General features: G+C 43.3%; 1 protein-coding gene across 1 annotated transcript in view; it reads left to right on the top strand.

The window, feature by feature from the left end:
* Positions 1-18,179, top strand: part of AZI2 (5-azacytidine induced 2) — a 125,994-nt gene that overhangs the window by 88,689 nt on the left and 19,126 nt on the right. The window contains exon 6 of the mRNA XM_033932844.1: positions 7,303-7,364. Coding sequence (XP_033788735.1) covers positions 7,303-7,364 — 62 coding nt within the window. The remainder of the gene's footprint in view (positions 1-7,302; positions 7,365-18,179) is intronic.

Genomic DNA, 18,179 nt, shown 5'->3' on the forward strand with positions numbered 1-18,179 from the left:
TTTATATGGCAGCCTAAGTTGTGCACGCAAATCAATGTGCATAGTCAGTTTTTTATGTGCAACTTAATTGTTTAACAAGCCCATCGGTGCTGGTAATTGGCAATTAACAGCTAATAATGGATGCTGATTGACTCCTGAGTGCCTATTAGCATCCATTACTTGCACAACTTTGTAGGTGCATTCTATAAAGTGGTGCGTTTCCAAGTTTATTACATATTTGATATACCATCTATCAAAGATTACCTAGACGGTTTACAACACTACATTATTAAAAATAAAAGAGAAGGGGACATTCAAAGTTATCGCACGAATCTCAAAGGGGGGCATGTCCAGGGGAGGAGTATGGGCAGAACATGGGCATTCCTAAAAGGTGCAGTGTTTAAAGCATGCCCAGTATGTGTAAAACTTAGGTGCAGGTATTTAGACCTGGTTTTCTTTGGCCTAAATGTTATGCCGCGGGTGCCTTTTACAGAATCTCACTAAGCACCAATCTGATATATAGAATTTGGCCCATAATTTATTGCATACTTTCTAGTGAGTTTTGAATCAGTGGGCTGTTCACCTGTAAACGCAAGTTGTGTAGAAGGCATCAACCTTTTTCAGCTTCGCCTCCTCTATTTCTGATTTGTGCAAATGCTCCTCTGTATTTTCCTTCTACACTTGAGTTGAAGGTGTCTTTCTTATCTGCTCTGGGTTTCTGATCTGCTCTTCTCTCACATCAAGCGGCATTATGGGGCAAAGATCTGGAACAATTGCTCACGCATACTACTTATGGGGAATTTAGGAAACACCTAAAAACATATTTGTTCCTGAAGTATTTAGGCAACTAACCTGTACAATCCTACTCCACAATAACTGATCTCTAGCGCTGTTAATAACTAGCTTCTAACCTTGTTAATTCTAATTAATTTGTAACCTCTTTTAACCATTGTAAACCACATAGAACTTCACGGTCCTGCGGTATATAAACTGTTATTATTATTATTATTCTTGTTCAGTGCTACAACGGTCCCCAGGTTGCCTGGGACTGCTCTGCCTGGGTGAAGACACAGACTCTCAGAGCCAGATTCTCAAAACTTTAACGTATTCGCTAAACTGGTTGCAGACGGTTTAGGTTGCTTGCATTTTAGCAGCGGATTATCAAAATAGCATATCATGGTCTTTAGCAAGCTTTCTAGCAGTCTCTGACACTGCGATGCAAATGGGCTCTTGATTATAGAAACAAGCACTCTGGTGGATTCTTAAATAGCCGCATCATTCTCAAAGAGTGGCGTCGGCTTTTGGCAACAAAAATCAGCGACTGGTCCGGGGGTGCCGATACAGTGACAGCACTGTTAAAAGTGCATCTTGTGGCGTGTGTTTTGACTGTGGCTAATGAAATAATAAAAAATTAGAGGAAGAATCATAAATTCTCTTTTTTTATTTGGGGGAATAGCAAAAGCACAATTCTTGAGCGTGTGAATTATAGTCCTGCTCAGCAACTGCAGAGGAGGGGTTGGGGTGTCGATTGGCAGCAGGAGAGATTGGGCATCTCTTCCGCTACCAGGAGGTGTGTCAGTTGGTGGTGGGAGAGATTGAGCATTTCTCCCGCTGCTGGGCGGGGGGGGGGGGGGGGGGTGTCGGTTGGCAGCAAGAGAGATTAGGCATCTCTCTCGCTACCATGGGGGGGAGGGTGTTGGTTGGCGGCGGGAGATAAAAAAAACATATCTGTTCTTGAATTACCTAGGTAGCTGATCCACACAATCTCTCCCACAACAACCGCTCTCATATTCTGTTAGTCACTAACCTATAACTATGTAAGTTCTACTCAATTGTAGCATTCTTTTTAATCATTGTAAACCACATAGAACTTCACTGGCCTGCGGTATATAAACTGCTAATATTATTATTATTATTATATTATATCTTCTGCTACCAGGGGAGTGCTGGTTGCCAGCGGGCGAGATTGGGCATCTCTCGTTGCTGGCGGGGGAGATTGGACATCTATTCCACTGCGAGGAGGTGCTGGAGGTGTGTTTCTTGGCATCAGGAGAGATTGGGCATCTCTCCCGATGCCGAGGGGAGTGTTGGGTGTTTGTTGCTTGGCAGCAGGAGAGATTGGGCATCTCTTCTGCTGTCAGGTGGAGGGTTATTTGCGGCTCAATTTTTTTTTTTTTTTTTTTTGCTTTATTCTGCGCATGTGCCCATCGCTATCGCCAGCGATGGACACATGCAAATTTAGCAAATCTTTGCTACTCTCCGCCAACCTCCCTGAGTCTAGGGTGGGGCAGATAAGCCTGCTGCTAGAATCGAGGAGCCAAAACAGTGTCCAGTCGTGCCACCACATCCAACCTGCAAAATTTCATGAAAATATGGAGGGTAGACCTGTAGCCACCCTACAAATCTCTTTGGGCAGAACTTCCTAAGACTCCGCCCACGAAGAAGCCACACTTCTTGTAGAGTGCGCTCTCAAAGAGATTGGTGGTTGCTTACCACACTCGATAAATGCTAAAGAAATAGCCATACAAACCTATCTTGAAATGGAAGCCGGATTCCCCAGGTATCTAGGACTCATTAGTACAAAAAGATGATCTGAGAGATGAAAATCATTCGTCATCTCAAAGTAATGAAGATGAACTCTTCTAAGAGCCATCAACACCAATACTTTTGTGCTTTTTCTATAAACCCATGGAATGGAATGCTGATAGCCAGACTTCCTGATTTACGTGGAAGGCTGAAACCAACTTTGGTAGAAAATAAGGTATTGTGTGGAGCAAGACCCCTGCCTCCATAAATCTGAGGAAAGGCTTTCTGCATAACAGAGCCTGCAACTCCGAGACCATTCTCACTGAAGCGATAGCTACTAAAATAAACTATCTTAACAGTAAGATTCATCAGCGACGCCTCTTGCAAAGACTCATACAGGGCCTTACGGGATCCGGAAGGTTCGCCCCCCACATTTCGCCCCCAGCAATTCGCCCCCCACATTTCGCCCCCAGACACATTTCGCCCCCACACATTTCGCCCCCACACATTTCGCCCCCCGGATGTTTCGCCCCCGCACATTTCGCCCCTGAGTGTCAGACTATTCCTCTCGCAGGCGATTTCTTTGCCGACACGACGGCAGGCTACAAATTCAAAGTGCACAGCTGGCTGTTCTCACTGCCTCTAATGTCGGCCCTGCAGCTCCGGACTTCCCCACACCTGCTCTCTCCCCCCCCCCCCCCGATCACTATTATTTTAAATGTTATGGCAGCCACTGTATCCATCGGAGGAGACTTCTAACCTCGGCCATGAAGTTGCTGATTATGTGTACTGCACATTTCGCCCCTGAGCGTTCCTCCGTTCTCTCTCTCTCACTCTTTATGGAGCGAATACCCAAACCACCCTCCATCCCCTTATTTTAATTCTGGCATCTTCCCTTGCTGGATGCAGCTATCTCTATAGCGGCAGAGCAGTGCACAAGGCTGCCTGCCTGGTCCCGCGCCTCTTCTGTTCTCGCGGGAAGTGGCACGGGACCAGGCAGGTAGCCTTCTGCGCCGCTCTGCTGCTAGAGAAGGGGAGACAGCCGCGTCAGCCAACCAGGCAGGCAGCCTTGTGTGCCACTCTGCCGCTAGAGAGGCAGCAGGAGACAGCGAGTCTTGCTTCCCCCATCTTCTTTCTTCCTCCCTCCCCCCCCCCCCCCAACGCGGGACCTGGCCTGCCCCGGAACTCTTCCTGCAACAGCAACTTCATGGCCGAGGTTAGAAGTCTCCTCCGATGGATATCTCTATAGCGGCAGAGCAGTGCACAAGGCTGCCTGCCTGGTCCCGCGCCTCTTCTGTTCTCGCGGGAAGTGGCACGGGACCAGGCAGGTAGCCTTCTGCGCCGCTCTGCTGCTAGAGAAGGGGAGACAGCCGCGTCAGCCAACCAGGCAGGCAGCCTTGTGTGCCACTCTGCCGCTAGAGAGGCAGCAGGAGACAGCGAGTCTTGCTTCCCCTATCTTCTTTCTTCCTCCCTCCCCCCCCCCCAACGCGGGACCTGGCCTGCCCCGGAACTCTTCCTGCAACAGCAACTTCATGGCCGAGGTTAGAAGTCTCCTCCGATGGATACAGTGGCTGCCATAACATTTAAAATAATAGTGATCGGGGGGGGGGGGGGGAGAGAGCAGGTGTGGGGAAGTCCGGAGCTGCAGGGCCGACATTAGAGGCAGTGAGAACAGCCAGCTGTGCACTTTGAATTTGTAGCCTGCCGTCGTGTCGGCAAAGAAATCGCCTGCGAGAGGAATAGTCTGACACTCAGGGGCGAAATGTGCGGGGGCGAAATGTGTGGGGGCGAAACATCCGGGGGGCGAAATGTGCGGGGGCGAAATGTGTGGGGGCGAAACATCCGGGGGGCGAAATGTGCGGGGGCGAAATGTGAGGGGCGAATTGCTGGGGGCGAAATGTGGGGGGCGAAACTTCCGTGAACCGGGCCTTACTGAGAGAATGTAAAATAATATTAAGGTTCCAGTTCAGAAACAGTCATCGTGCAGGAGGATGAAGTTCTAGATGGTTCTTTGAGTCATCAGTCAGACTGACCTAAAGTCTGAGGCTCCAGACTTCTACAGTTCCATGCACATCCTTGGGAGGGAGGGGGGATGCAGCTGGCAACCGATAAAGTCTACAGGACAGCCTGCGGTCCAGCTCCAGTGATAGCTAGGAGTGAGCTACACTACAAGGGGATCGATAAAGTATTAGTGCAGGCAGGCTATGTAGGTGCTCTGGAAAACGGTTGACTTCCCTGACACTGAGGCCTAGATTCTCTAAAAGTCATGTTAAAAACCAACAGGCCACTGTTGCAGTCAAAATGGAACATGAGTGAAAAATTCAGATCGATAAATATACTGCTCTTCAAATTCTGCCACAAATAAATTGGCCACTGATGGGGCTAATGAAGCACACCTTGCTTGCCTCCTGGTCAGTTCTCAAAAAAAAAAAAAAAAATATATATATGTTTGTACTTCTATGGAGCTGGACTTAATTTGATCACAGTGGTGAATGAACATTTTTCACTTTCTATTAAGATGGACGGCTGCTGGCAAGCCCTGACCTACAACTCTTGGAACTTTGCATTAAAGTTATCATCAGCAAAACAACAAGAAGATAAGTGAACTACATTCATGTTGAGGAAGAGCTGGAGCTCCATAGAAGTACAAACAGTTACTCTTCCTCAACATGAACATGTTTCACTGCAGGCTTCTTCAGGAGGAAGTATGAAGCTAAAGAAAAAATGAGTGATATTAACTCTAAAAGCAGTCCAACAGTCTAATAAATTATTATCTATCCTAATCATTCTCCACATACTACTCTTGGCTTCTTACCAAACGAAACTGAAAGCCAGACGTATCAGCTACCAATTGTCCAATGACGACCTGCTCATTTTAAAGACTCTCGTCACCATGTCTTAACAGAAGCGCTAATTCAATCACGGTGGTGTTAACTCAACTGAGCACAATTATTCACTTTTATTAGAATTGATTTTTTTTAAAGTTATATATCGTTTGTAAAGATCTTTTTTGTAGTAAGAACGTAATCTTCCCATAAGTGCGAGACCCACTCGAGCTCTACCCATGTGTATATCTCCTTGTATTTGCATGCTGGTTTTGCTGAATACCACTTGCCACCAAGATGCACTTAAGCACATCCATGTAACATTCACACACACAAGTGCTAGTATTCCATAATCTTAGCACACAAACGGCACTTACATTTAAGAGCTGCAGTTATAGAATGAGGGGGGGTTACTAGAAATAACTGCATTTTTTCTGTACTATAGGTCAATAGTTTATTTTATTTGTGTGTGGTATTAATTCTCTTAAAGTAATTGAGGAACTTACCTATGCAGGCCAAAATAATTATTCTTCAATTCATAGGTAATCATGTTGTATTTCTTCTTTCTCTTTAAATGGTAAAAAAAAAAAAAAAAAAAAAAGATGACTTTAGAGTAAGATCTTGTTTTTCTTGTGCTTGTACTTTAGGATGGATTTAGTAATCATTGTTGGACAGGTCACTTGAATCTGTGGAGGGGAATAATCGAAAGGGACGTCTAAGTCTGTTTACATCCATCTCGCAAGTCGTCCAAAGTTAAAAAGAGCCTAACACACATTTTCGAAAGATACGTCCAACTTTTTTTTACTTTCGAAAATCGTCTAATTATACGTCCTGCCAATCTGATCGTCCAAGCCGCTAAATCGTCCATCTTTATACCAACTTTCCGTCTAAGTCCAAAACGCCTAGAACAAGCCCTGTTGGACGTTGGAGGGGTATGCAAAGTGATGGACTGCACACCCAGACATGCCACCTAAATAGTGAGGTACCTTACAGGGCACTGCTGTGAACTTCACAAAAAGGGTGCCATGGCTTCTCCTCACTACAGCTCCCTTATAGATGACGGTGAGCCTCCCAAACCACCTCCAGAATCCCATAGACCCACTTATCTACCACCCCAATAGCCCTTATGGCTGCAGGAGCCACTTATATGCCAGTAAAAAAGAGTTTTGGGGGTGTATAGGGGAGTGCACATGTTTAAGTATCAATGCAGTGATTACAGGGGCTTATGGGCATGGGTCCTCTACTCTATGGGTCCCTAATCCACCCCCAAGATGACTTAAGCTGCCTCTGGGCTGGACGACTAGGCTTTCCTATGCCAGGCGGCCAGGTAATGATGGTCTGGAGGCTGAAATTTAAAGTGGTGAATAAAATTTTTATGGGGGTGGGTGGGGGTCAATGTTATGTGTTTGCAGTGCTTATCTGGCGAGTTTAGGTGGGTTTTTGTAACTTAAACCATGTTTTACATGGTCTAAGTCACAACGTCCAAGTTCCGTCGATCCTGGGCTGTATAACTTTCGGTTATACATGCTGTACGACTAAGTTTAAGCCAGCCCACGTCCCGCCCAACTCCATCCCTCGACACGCCTCCTGATCCGCCCCGTTTAGCTTTGGACGTTGAGCTGCACTATGAAGGCCTAGGTCGTTTTTAAATACGTCCAAAACCCATTTTTAGTATCAGCGCTTGGGACGTTTTTGAGAAATGTTCGTCCAAGTGCTGACTTAGGCTGGTTTATGGACGTTTTTCTCTTTCGATTATGAGCCCCTAAGTGTTTAATAGCCTCTGGGTGTAATAATACACAAAAAGACCGACTTCAATATTCAGTCATTTGTTGTAAAAAGCTATATTCTTCGGAGGGGGGTTAAAGATTGATGAAATGCAGTATGTTCAAAACATAATGCTTTATTTTAGTTTACTTTCTCCAACACTGGTGATGCATTTATTTGTTTTGTTATCCGTAACTTTTCTTTGTAGAAAACTCCTGAGAGATGGTGTCTAGGTGGAAAAGATCTTCGAGAAGGGAGAGAGAATCAGAGGTACAGTATGAAATTGTTCATCTATTTTGTAGTACTGTATAAATATTCTCTGAAAGTTCAAAAAGAGGGGAGGGTGAAGGGTACCATGGTGGTCTGGTTCTAAAATGTGAGATCGAGACCAGCAGAGCCTATAGCAACTTGACAAGAAGGAAGGCCCCCACGGATTCTGGCCGGTTTTGTGGGACTGGACCGAAGGCAGGGCTGATTGCAATCAGGATGCTCTGCTCTCCTCAGAGCATGGGCAACTGCCGCTGGGAATAATCAGCTGCCTGACTCAAATGTCAGACCTGCCTCTGACCTGCGATTCCATTCCCCATAGTCAAACCCCCAGGTAGGTAGTGTTGGAAGTGACAAAGAGTAAAAGATATTGGGAAGAGATCTTGGATGGAGATGGAGGGAGATGAGTTGTTGGAGGAAAGAGGGGAGAGGATATGTGGATAGAGGGAGCAAGAGTGGAGATGCTGGTTATAAGAGTGAAAATAGAGGGGAAGAGAGAGAGAAAGAGAAGATGCTGGGAGAGGGGGAAAATTAGCAAAAAAAAAAACCTGGAAAATAACAGGATGGAAAGAAACAGGGAGATGGAAAGTAAGTAGAAGCAGATACAGATGCAGAAAAATAAATGTAGGAAAACTGAAAGGAAAAGGTTAAAGTCAGAGAGGAATGTAGGTGAGGAAGTTAAGAAAACAGGAAGGAGAGAAGAGGCAGATAGACTGAAGACCCTGGAAAGAAAATACAGAAGAAAGCAGAAACTGGGATAAACATGAATAAAATGGCCAGACAACCAAGGTAGAAAAAAATAATTTTATTTTTAATTTCATGAACAGTAAATGCAGTTTTACAGCAAATTTACACTGCTTTCTTTTTATTTTCCGAAGTGTAGAATGCTATTTCTCTTTCTCTGGTGTTGAACTGCATACAGCATATGGCTTCTTGAGGTTTGCGTTTGAGTTTTTGTATACATTTAAATTTGTGGTTGCTTGCAGTTGCATTTTCCTTTGTAGGTGCCTTGTTGTGAATATGTTAGCTTTGGGATATATGCATCATAGATATTTTTATTATGTTTAGTGACTTACGAGATAGCTGGTAGGAAGGGAGAGTGAGCAGTCTTTATAGATTGGCTCACAATGACAACCAAAATTTCTAACCTTGCTTTATATTAAAGTCAACCTTCCCCCCCCTTTTTTTTGGGGGGGTGGAGGGGGTAGAAGGATACCTTGGTTTATATTCAGGTCAGAGAAGCAGTGATGTTCCTACAATGGTCAAAGGCATAGGTACCCACCTGTTTCTTGCCCCGCCCAGCAGTCCTGCCCCTGTCAATCCCACCAGCAGAAGTCCAAGTCAGCTCCCCAATCAAAGCAAGGGATGATCTTTTGACTGACAACAGCATGGCATTGCCATGATAAAAGTAACTATCCTGGACAACCTACTGGTAGGAGGGAGACTATATTTTTACCATTAAACGTAGCCCCTTGTAATCTCCGACTGGTGGGCTCTCCAAATATTCCATCTTAGTCATACTATGAATTTACATCAAAGCCCTCTAAATTGCTCACCAAGAGCATCACTTCTCAGCACAAATAGGTACTCCTTTAAGATATCTCTGCCCTTTTCATGGCCAATGTGGTCAAACGCATGCCACTAGGGAAAAAGGGAAGGTATTATACTCAAGGTTCTTTCTTGTGCCTAAGAAAATAGGGGGTTTCCATCTTATCCTAGACCTATGAGACCTGAACAAATTCCTGGTCAAAGAAAAGTTCAAGATGCTTTTTCTAGGCACCCTACTTCCCATGATTCAGGAAAAGAATTGGCTATGCTTTATTTGCTTATTTATTCATTTTTATGGCCCATCCTCCCCAGGAGCCCGGAATGGGTTACAAGGATACATACACAAAGTTTTCAGGAACAGAGAGGTACGTACATTACAGAGTCAATAACATGCACTTAAAGGATGCCTTCGCCTTGATCGATACTTCCCAGACACAGAAAGTATCTTAGATTTCAAATAGGGAAAAACCACTACTAGTACTGTGTTCTGTCTTTTGGCCTCATGTCAGCTCCCAGGGTTTTCACCAAATGTCTAGCAGTAATAGCAGCATCACTATGCAGGCTGGAAGTGTGTGTATTTCCCTGTCTGAATGATTGGCTAGTGAAGAACATGACTCTAGAGGGCGCTTTGTAGTCCATGTACAGAACTATTTGGGTGCTGGAGCTATTAGGGTTCATTTTAAAATAAAGTCCCACCTGGATCTATTCAAAGATTGGAGTACATAGACACCTTGCAGGTTCAGACCTATTTGCCTCTTGCAAGAGCAGATGCTGTAGTGACTGGCGTTGCTATCGGGTTTGAGGACCTACTATATAAAGACAAACTGCAGACCTCGCAGCATACCCTGAAGAAAACCACAGTATGATGGCTGAAACATCGGTTCTATGTGACAAGATGCAACGAGACTTGTAAACCTGCAACAAGCATGATGCCAGCTACAGAAACCCTAAGAGAACATATAACAGAGAACGTATTTAAACTCACCAAAAACTTTTTCATTCTGTGGGAAAAAAAAGAGACCAAATGACATTCCTTCCTCATTCACCTGAAGCCCCAACCAATAGGACTTCAGGATTGACTCTATAAAGACAAACTGTAGACCTCACAGCATACCCTGAAGAAAGCCACAGCATAAGAACACAAGAATTGCCACTACTGGGTCAGACCAGTGGTCCAGGCTACAGTGGTCCATCGTGCCCAGCAGTCCGCTCCTGCAGCGGCCCTTAGTTAAAGGACCAGAGCCCTAACTGAGTCTAGCCTTATCTGCATACATTCTGGTCTAGCAGTAACTTGTCTAACTTTGTCTAGAATCCCTGGAGGGTGTTTTCCCCTATGACACGCTCCGGAAGAGCGTTCCAGTTTTCCACCACTCTGAGTGAAAAAGAACTTCCTTACATTTGTACGGAATCTATCCCCTTTTAACTTTAGAGAGTGCCCTCTTGTTCTCCCTACCTTGGAGAGGGTGAGCAACCTGTCCTTATCTACTAAGTCTATTCCCTTCAGTACCTTGAATGTTTCGAACATGTCCCCTCTCAATATCCTCTGCTCGAGGGAGAAGAGGCCCAGTTTCTCTAATCTCTCACTGTACAGCAACTCCTCCAGCCCCTTAACCATTTTAGTCATTCTTCTCTGGACCCTTTCGAGTAGTACCGTGTCCTTCTTCAAGTAAGGTGACCAGTTCTGGACGCAGTATTCCAGGTGGGGTTGCACCGTGGCCCAGTACAGCAGCATGATAACCTTTTCCAATCTGTTAGTGATCCCCTTCTTAATCATTCCAAGCATTCTGTTAGCCCTTTTCGTCGCCACCGTGCATTGTGCAGACGGCTTCATCGACTTGCCGACCAGTACTCCCAAGTCTCTTTCCTGGGGGGGTTTCTTTGAGTACTGCACCAGACATCCTGTATTCGTGTATAAGATTTTTGTTACCAACATGCATCACCTTACACTTAATCCACGTTGAACTTAATTTGCCATGTCACGGCCCATTTCTCGAGCATGTTTATGTCCTTTTGCAGGTCATCACAGTCCTCCTGCATCTTCACTACTATGAATAACTTTGTATCGGCTGCAAATTTAATCACCTCGTTCTTCATTCCAATTTCCAGGTCTTTTATAAATATGTTGAACACAGGCCCAAGCACTGAACCCTGCGGCACTCCACTTGTGATGCTTTTCCAATCCGAGTATTGTCCATTTACCCCTACTCTACCTGACAAGACATAGAAACCTGTAACGAGCATGGTGCCAGCTGCAGAAACTCTGAGAGAACATTCATCCAAATAGATGGGCTTCACAACAGCTCATATAGCTCATGGCTATATGGAATGTTCTAAAGGCTGTCAGAGATTGGCTACAGAACCAAATTGTTCTTATTCAAACCAACAATCCAGGTTGAGATGTTTTATGTGAACAGAGGGTACGGGCTCCTACCCCTTGTGTCAGGAGGCTGTGGGGATTTGGTAGTGGGTTGTCCTTCATAGCATGGTCCTTCAAACCACATTCCTAGCAGGAAAGGAAAATAGCTTGGCTGACAGACTGAGCAGGGTATTGCAACTGCCCGCAAAAATCTTCCAAGAGTGGGGCAACTCCTTGATAGATCTTTTTGCAACTCATCTCAACAACAAAGTCCTTCAGTTTTGTTCCAGGCTCATATCACATGGCAGACTAGCATCAGATGCCTTTCTACTTCATTGGGGGAAGGATCTTCTCTATGTGTATCCTAGATTCCTCTCATAAAGAAGACTTTTTAAAAAATTCATTCAAGATCAGGGGACCATGAAACTCATTGCACCTTAATGGCTGACACAGATCTGGTTTCCTCTTCTTCAGGATTGGTCTTCTGAAGAACTCTGCAGCTTGGAATGTTTAAGACTCTTATAATGCAGAATGAGGGATCACTTCTGCAACCCAACCTCCAGATTCTGGCCTTCATGTCCTTGTTGTTGAGAGCGTAGAATTTGCATCTCTAGGGCTGACAGAGTGTCTCCAGAATCTTGCTTCCAGGAAAGATTCCACTAAGAGGTGCTACTCTTTTAAGTGGAAGAGGTATGCTGTCTGGTGTGAGGGCAAGACCTTATTTCCTTTTACTTGCTCTACACAAAAACTGCTTGAATACCTCCTGCACCTCTGCAAGTCTGGTTTGAAAACCAACTCTGTAAGGGTTCATCTCAATGCAATTGGTGCTTATCATTCCTGTGTACTGATGTCAACGTTGGGATGTGTCTTGGATGAGAATGGACTTACATATTTTTCCTACACAGATGATATTACAATTTATCTTCTTTTTTCCAAGAATGGAAATAAGATTAACCATTTTGTATGTGAAGTTATATGTCCAGTTGATGATTGGGCAGATAGTATGAAACTGAAAATGAACAAGGATAACCTCCCCCCCCAAAAAAAAAAAAAATTAATTAATAAATAAATAAAATAAATTTTGTTACGTTCACCTAGAATCACTAATGATGATACTCAAGTAGTATTGCATAATACCTCATTAAAACTGGAATCTGACTTGAGAATTTGGGGGATTATATTTGATAGGCATTTGACATGGGAAGGTTTAGGAATGAGCTTTAACTAGGAGAGTTTGTGACACTGAGAAAATTAAGAGAACTTAGTCACTGCTTTGATAGAGAATACTTTCAGCTATTGGTTCAATCACTTGTATGGTCTCAATAGATTTCTGTAATGTTTTTTCTGTAGATTGTACAGTAACTATATGCAAAAAATAGACCATCCAGAATGTTGCTGCTAGGCTTTTATATTCTCAACAACAAGATATGAGAAGGTGACTCCTTTTATATCTCAAATTACACAGGCTTCCTTTTAAAGCAAGGGGTATTTTAAATTACATTGGTTTTCTATATCTTCCATGGAGAATTCTCAGACTACAGGATGAGCTACCATTTATTAAGAGCTATAGCTTGATTCGATATCATCTAAGGTTGAGATTTCCGAATCTTAGAGGTATTAAATATAAAACAATACACTCTATATCTTTTCAATATTTGGCAGCAAAATAGTGGCACTTTCTTCCAGTACAATTAAGAATTAGTCCCTCTTATGAGAGTTTCTGTAAAGGCCTGAAGGTCTCTTTGTTTGCAAGACATCTCATTCACACTAACATGTTTTTGTAAAGGTTTGAAAACCTATTTATCTGCAAGATATCTCATTCACTCTTTAACAGATAAGCAGATCTATGTGTATTATGTTTTGATTTTTAATGTAAGATTGTAATTCCTGGTGATGGACAGCTTCTTATTAACTTGGAAATCACATTGAACTCCTATTGGAGTATATTAGTGATTTATAAGAATTTATGCAGTGTAATGTTAGCCTAAATCTGTACAGCCTCTAGTTGATTCATGAGAGGTTTGTTATTGACTAAGTTCCTTATCAAACCTCCTACTATGTCATGGAATCTCAACATGGTTCTCACCCAGCTGATGAAAGCTCCTTTTCAGTATTTGGATTCCTGTCATCTGAAGTTTTTGACCTGGAAAGTAATGTTTCTGGTGGCAGTCATTTCAGCTCGCAGGGTCAGTGAGCTTCAAGCTCTAATAGCTGATCCATCTTACACTAAATTTCATCACAACAGAATTCTCTGCACTCACTTGAAGTTCCTTCCTAAGGCGCTGATGTGATGTGGTCACGCTGCTTGCAGCCCTTTACCAGTCGTGCTGCAGCATTCTGAATTAGTGGTAGCTGGTGCAAATTCTTTTTGGTTTGACAATGTACAGGGAATAACGGTAATCCAGTTGTGACATTATCATGCCAGGACCACTGTGGTCAGACCATCTTTTGATATATGAAGAAAGATTTTGTAGTTGCCACAGGTTATTGAAACAGTTTTTGAAGGTTGTTTGAATTTGTGGGATCAAATTAAGTGATGAGTCTAGCTGTGTCCCAAAATTCCTGGTCTCTAATTTTAAGGGGAGGGATTCATATTTCCCAAAGGGTATTTTGAAGTCAGGTACCTTGTCCACGTGTGTTAGTAGCCATTAGAATCTCTGTTTTGCTTGGGTTCAGACATAATTGGGTTTTATGGGAGGCTTTTGTTTGTTTTTGCCTATTCCTGAGTTGCTGTTAGTCAGTCAACTTACTAAACCTGTGGAAAGATCTGGTTCAGTGGATGCAAGTAGCTTCACATTGGCATAGATATAGAATTTTGTGTCCATCGAATAAAGCAGCTCAGCTAAAGACTCGAGGTGAAAATTGAATAAAATAGGTGCTGTTCTAGATATCTGTGGCACCCTGCTATTCAGCGCCCAAAATAATGATTTGCTAAACAGAACTGATTTTTTTTTTGTCAGTTTGACAGATAGGATTTTCCCCATGCAAATACAGTCAAACCTTGGTTTGCGAGCATAATTCCTTCCAGAAGCATGCTTGTAATTTAAAGCGCTTGTATATCAAAAACGAATTTCCCCATAAGAAATAATGGAAACTCAGATGATTCATTCCACAACCCAAAAACTTTAATGCAAAATACTATACGTACTTGTATTGCAAGACCTCGTGCATTTAGAACAGTCACTACACTCCCGCAGCATCAGAGAAAGAAGAACCATCGGCTCAGTTGTGATGTGTGTATACTGTATGTACTTGTATTGCAAGACATAGCTTGTATATCAAGCTAAAATTTAATAAAATGTTTTACTTGTCTTGCAAAACACTTGCAAACCAAGTTACTTGCATTCCAAGGTTTTACTGTACTGGCTTTTTGTGAAATATCTGATGACATCTCATAGATTTTGGTACTTGATGTCTTCAGTATAGAATACTTTGGTACAGCATATTAGGAACATTTTCTCTGCTACGTATGTACATTAATTGCAAGTGAGGTGTATGTTGTTTAAGGTGTATTCTTACAATAGCTATCATTGTTACGTTCAAAGATGTAGTTTTGATATATTGATTTATCTGTATCAAAGTTATTTCTTTGAGATATGCTTGTATTAACTTTCTATTTTGTAATCTGTTTAGAACTACAGTAGTACCTTGGTTTACGAGCATAATTCATTCCAGAAGCATGCTGGTAATCCAAAGTACTTGTATATCAAAGCACATGTCCCCATAGGCCACAATGTACCCATAGGCCACAATGTAAACTGAAACAATTCGTTCCACAACCAGGGTTTACTATGGTGGCCCAGGGGTGGGTACCTGCCTGTGGGTGCTGCAGCCCTTGCAGCGTGGTGGCTTCCTTTCCTCGGAGTTCCCGTGCAGCTCTCCTCCCTCTTCGGCCCATGCCTCTGCGTCTGCACCTCCCGGCTTCCGATTTAAGCCGGCCGCCATCCTCCAGATCCTCCTCAAGACGTCCTGCATGCTTGTACGTGGTGCGCGTGTTGTTGGAGTGGTGCCAGCTTAACGGGGGAGTTGAGAGGTCCTGCGAATGCATCTGGAGGATGGTGGCCGGCTTAAATCGGAAGGACGGCAGAGGCATCGGCCGAATAGGGAGGAGAGCCGCACGGGGACCCCGAGGAAAGGAAGCCACCATGCTGCAAGGGCTGCAGCACCCAAGGCAGGTACCCACCCCTGGGCCACCATAGTGAGAGTTCGTGTAGTGAGTCAACACTCGTTTTGCGAGACGAAAGTTTGCTGAGTGTTTTGCTTGTCCTGCAAAACACACGCAAACCGCGTTACTCGCAAACCGAACTTCCACTGTATCTCCTAGGAATAAGCAGTGGATTTCCCCAATCTATTTCAATAATGACCTATGGACTGCTCTTAAAGGAATTTATCCAATTCTTTTTTAAACCCCGCTAAGCTAACTTATTTCACCACATTCTCCAGCAACGAATTCCAGAGTTTAATTGCACTTTGTGCGAAGAAATATTTTCTCCGGTTTGTTTTAAATCTACTACTTAGCAGCTTCATCACATGCCCTCTAGTCCTAGTATATTTGGAAAGAATGAACAAATAAATTATTCATATCTTCCCTTTCCACTCTACTCATTATTTTATAGACCTCTATCATATCCCCTTGAGCTGTCAATTCTGATTTGTCTGTTCTATCTAAAATCCGCCTTCACATATTTTAAGAGGGACTAAAAATCTTGGTTTTAATTGGATTTTAAAAAGGGTTTTAGAACATCATCGTGTGATAAATAGAATGTAGTAGTTTCATTCTGAGCAGTCTAATTTGTTGGCGTATGAGGCTTGAGCTCCTTCTATGGCTCTTCACAGACTCCAAGCTGAACTCTCCCATTGTCATAATAAAACCAATATCTTGCTGAAGATCTGCCACATTGATTTTTATGGACTAAATATTTTTCACAACAATTTTGTTGGTGTAGGATAGTGTTCTTTTTAGGGAATTTGCATATGCTATTGCAATAATTATTAAAGAAGGATTAGTCTGCTTTAAGTTAAATAAGGTGTTAAAATGGTTAGAAATATATTGAGAAATCAGCATGATAGTTCCCCTTTTAACTGGTCAGTGTTTGTTTTAATTGCTGATATATGTAAAAGGTCATGGAAAGAAGCTCCCTCAGACAGAGCACTGACTGCCAACAAATACCCTGTCCATCTGGAATTATTCTTTTAAGTAACGATTTGTTTACTTTGATTTTAAATTGAAATTTCGACAATGCAATTGTTAATAATAATGACATCCCAGGTCAGATATTTCCTGTTGCTAATTCGCTCCCTGCCAGTCCTTATTACTTAATTAAAACCTTGGAGTTATTTTACTAAACCCCCAGAAGCAAGCCACAAAACCTGTGCCTAGTGTGGTGGTAATTACTAGCTGCAGAGAAGAAGCAGAAAGTCCTGTTGTTTTCCAGGGGATGTGCCATGGCTTATGCTGCTGGACACTTATCAGAGACAATTCAGACTCAGAAATATGCTGAGATACACAACTGACTCCGCTTGGTTGCTGCAACAAAGAATTTCCCAATACAAGAGCTGAGTCAAATCATTGGCCTTAAAATTGTCAAATATAGCTTTGTTCAGTCAGACACAAGGGTGATTGGTAGATCATAGAGTATGTTCTGGAGCAAGTAAAATACATACACTAAAGTCAACGATCCTCAAACAACTGTTGCTAAACTGGTTTTGACTGGTTTAGTGACGATCGGATTTGCTAGCCTGATGGAGAAAACAGCTCACCATGTGATTTTCTGCAGGATCGCTCATTCTCCGATCTGGCCATGCAAATAAGGTCATTGACATGCCATGTAAACTAATAGAGCGATTGATGCTCTAACATGGTGTTCTGATGCACAAAAAAAATGATTGCTTTAGGCAATCCGAAAAAAGTGACTGGTCAAGACTATTCACTCACCTGTCCCACCGATGCAAAAATATTTATAACATGCCAATCCTTTTATGGGCACAGATGCTGTGTGTTACGCACAATATCTACCTCATTAAAAAGAAAAAAGGCCCCCCCCCTCCCCCTGCTGATGATGGCCCTTCCTGACATTCCCCTAACAAACTTGCACCAGGGACCAATACCTCCCTTCCCTTCACCAGCGAAAATCAGCTGGAGAGATACCTACTCCCTCCTGCCGACGGAGAACCATCTCCTACCCTCCTCCCTTCTCCCCCACAAAAAAGGTAGGAGAAATGCCCACTCCCTCCTGCCACTGGATGCTCCTCCAAACCTTCCCCATACCAACCCAGTACCTTTATCTAAAGAGAGCAGGAGGGAGGCTCAGTCCCTCCAGCTCTGAGGTCCATTGATCCAAAATGGTGGGTCTTCCTCTCTTTGGTGCATTATGTGATACACAGGGAGGGGCCTAAGGTCCTGTAGCTTAGATACCTAAGGTCCCTTCAGAGAAAGGTACTATGGGGGGAGGTAGACACTAAAGCATGACAATCTCTGGTATCCAGAGCAGATATTGTGCTGTCATAATGCCTCATTCCAACCTCATCAGTGATGTCACAATGGATTCATTATCCTATACTTGGCTCAGAAAAGAATCAGAGTATGAATGCACACAGCCAGTGACCCTCAAACCTTGTATTGAAGAATGCTGGTGCAGAAGGACTGGGGTTGAGGTAGACACTAAAGAATGACACGGTATGGTTTCCCCTGGTTATCTGCAGGGACGGTGACTAATTCTGTCACCATGTCATTCTCTACTTGAAGAACAAGGTATTTCTCAGTAGACAAAAGAGAATGTATTTGGACATGACGATACTCCCCCTTACCCAATATAGTTTGAAGGTGGGCTGGTGAGAATGGATGTCATTGAAGTACACTGGTCAGCAGTGTCATGATCCTGCACTGAAAGATATTTTGTGGCTCTCCTACACCT

The sequence above is a fragment of the Geotrypetes seraphini genome, chromosome 2 (genome assembly GCF_902459505.1).
Source record: "Geotrypetes seraphini chromosome 2, aGeoSer1.1, whole genome shotgun sequence".
NCBI classification, from domain to species: domain Eukaryota; kingdom Metazoa; phylum Chordata; class Amphibia; order Gymnophiona; family Dermophiidae; genus Geotrypetes; species Geotrypetes seraphini.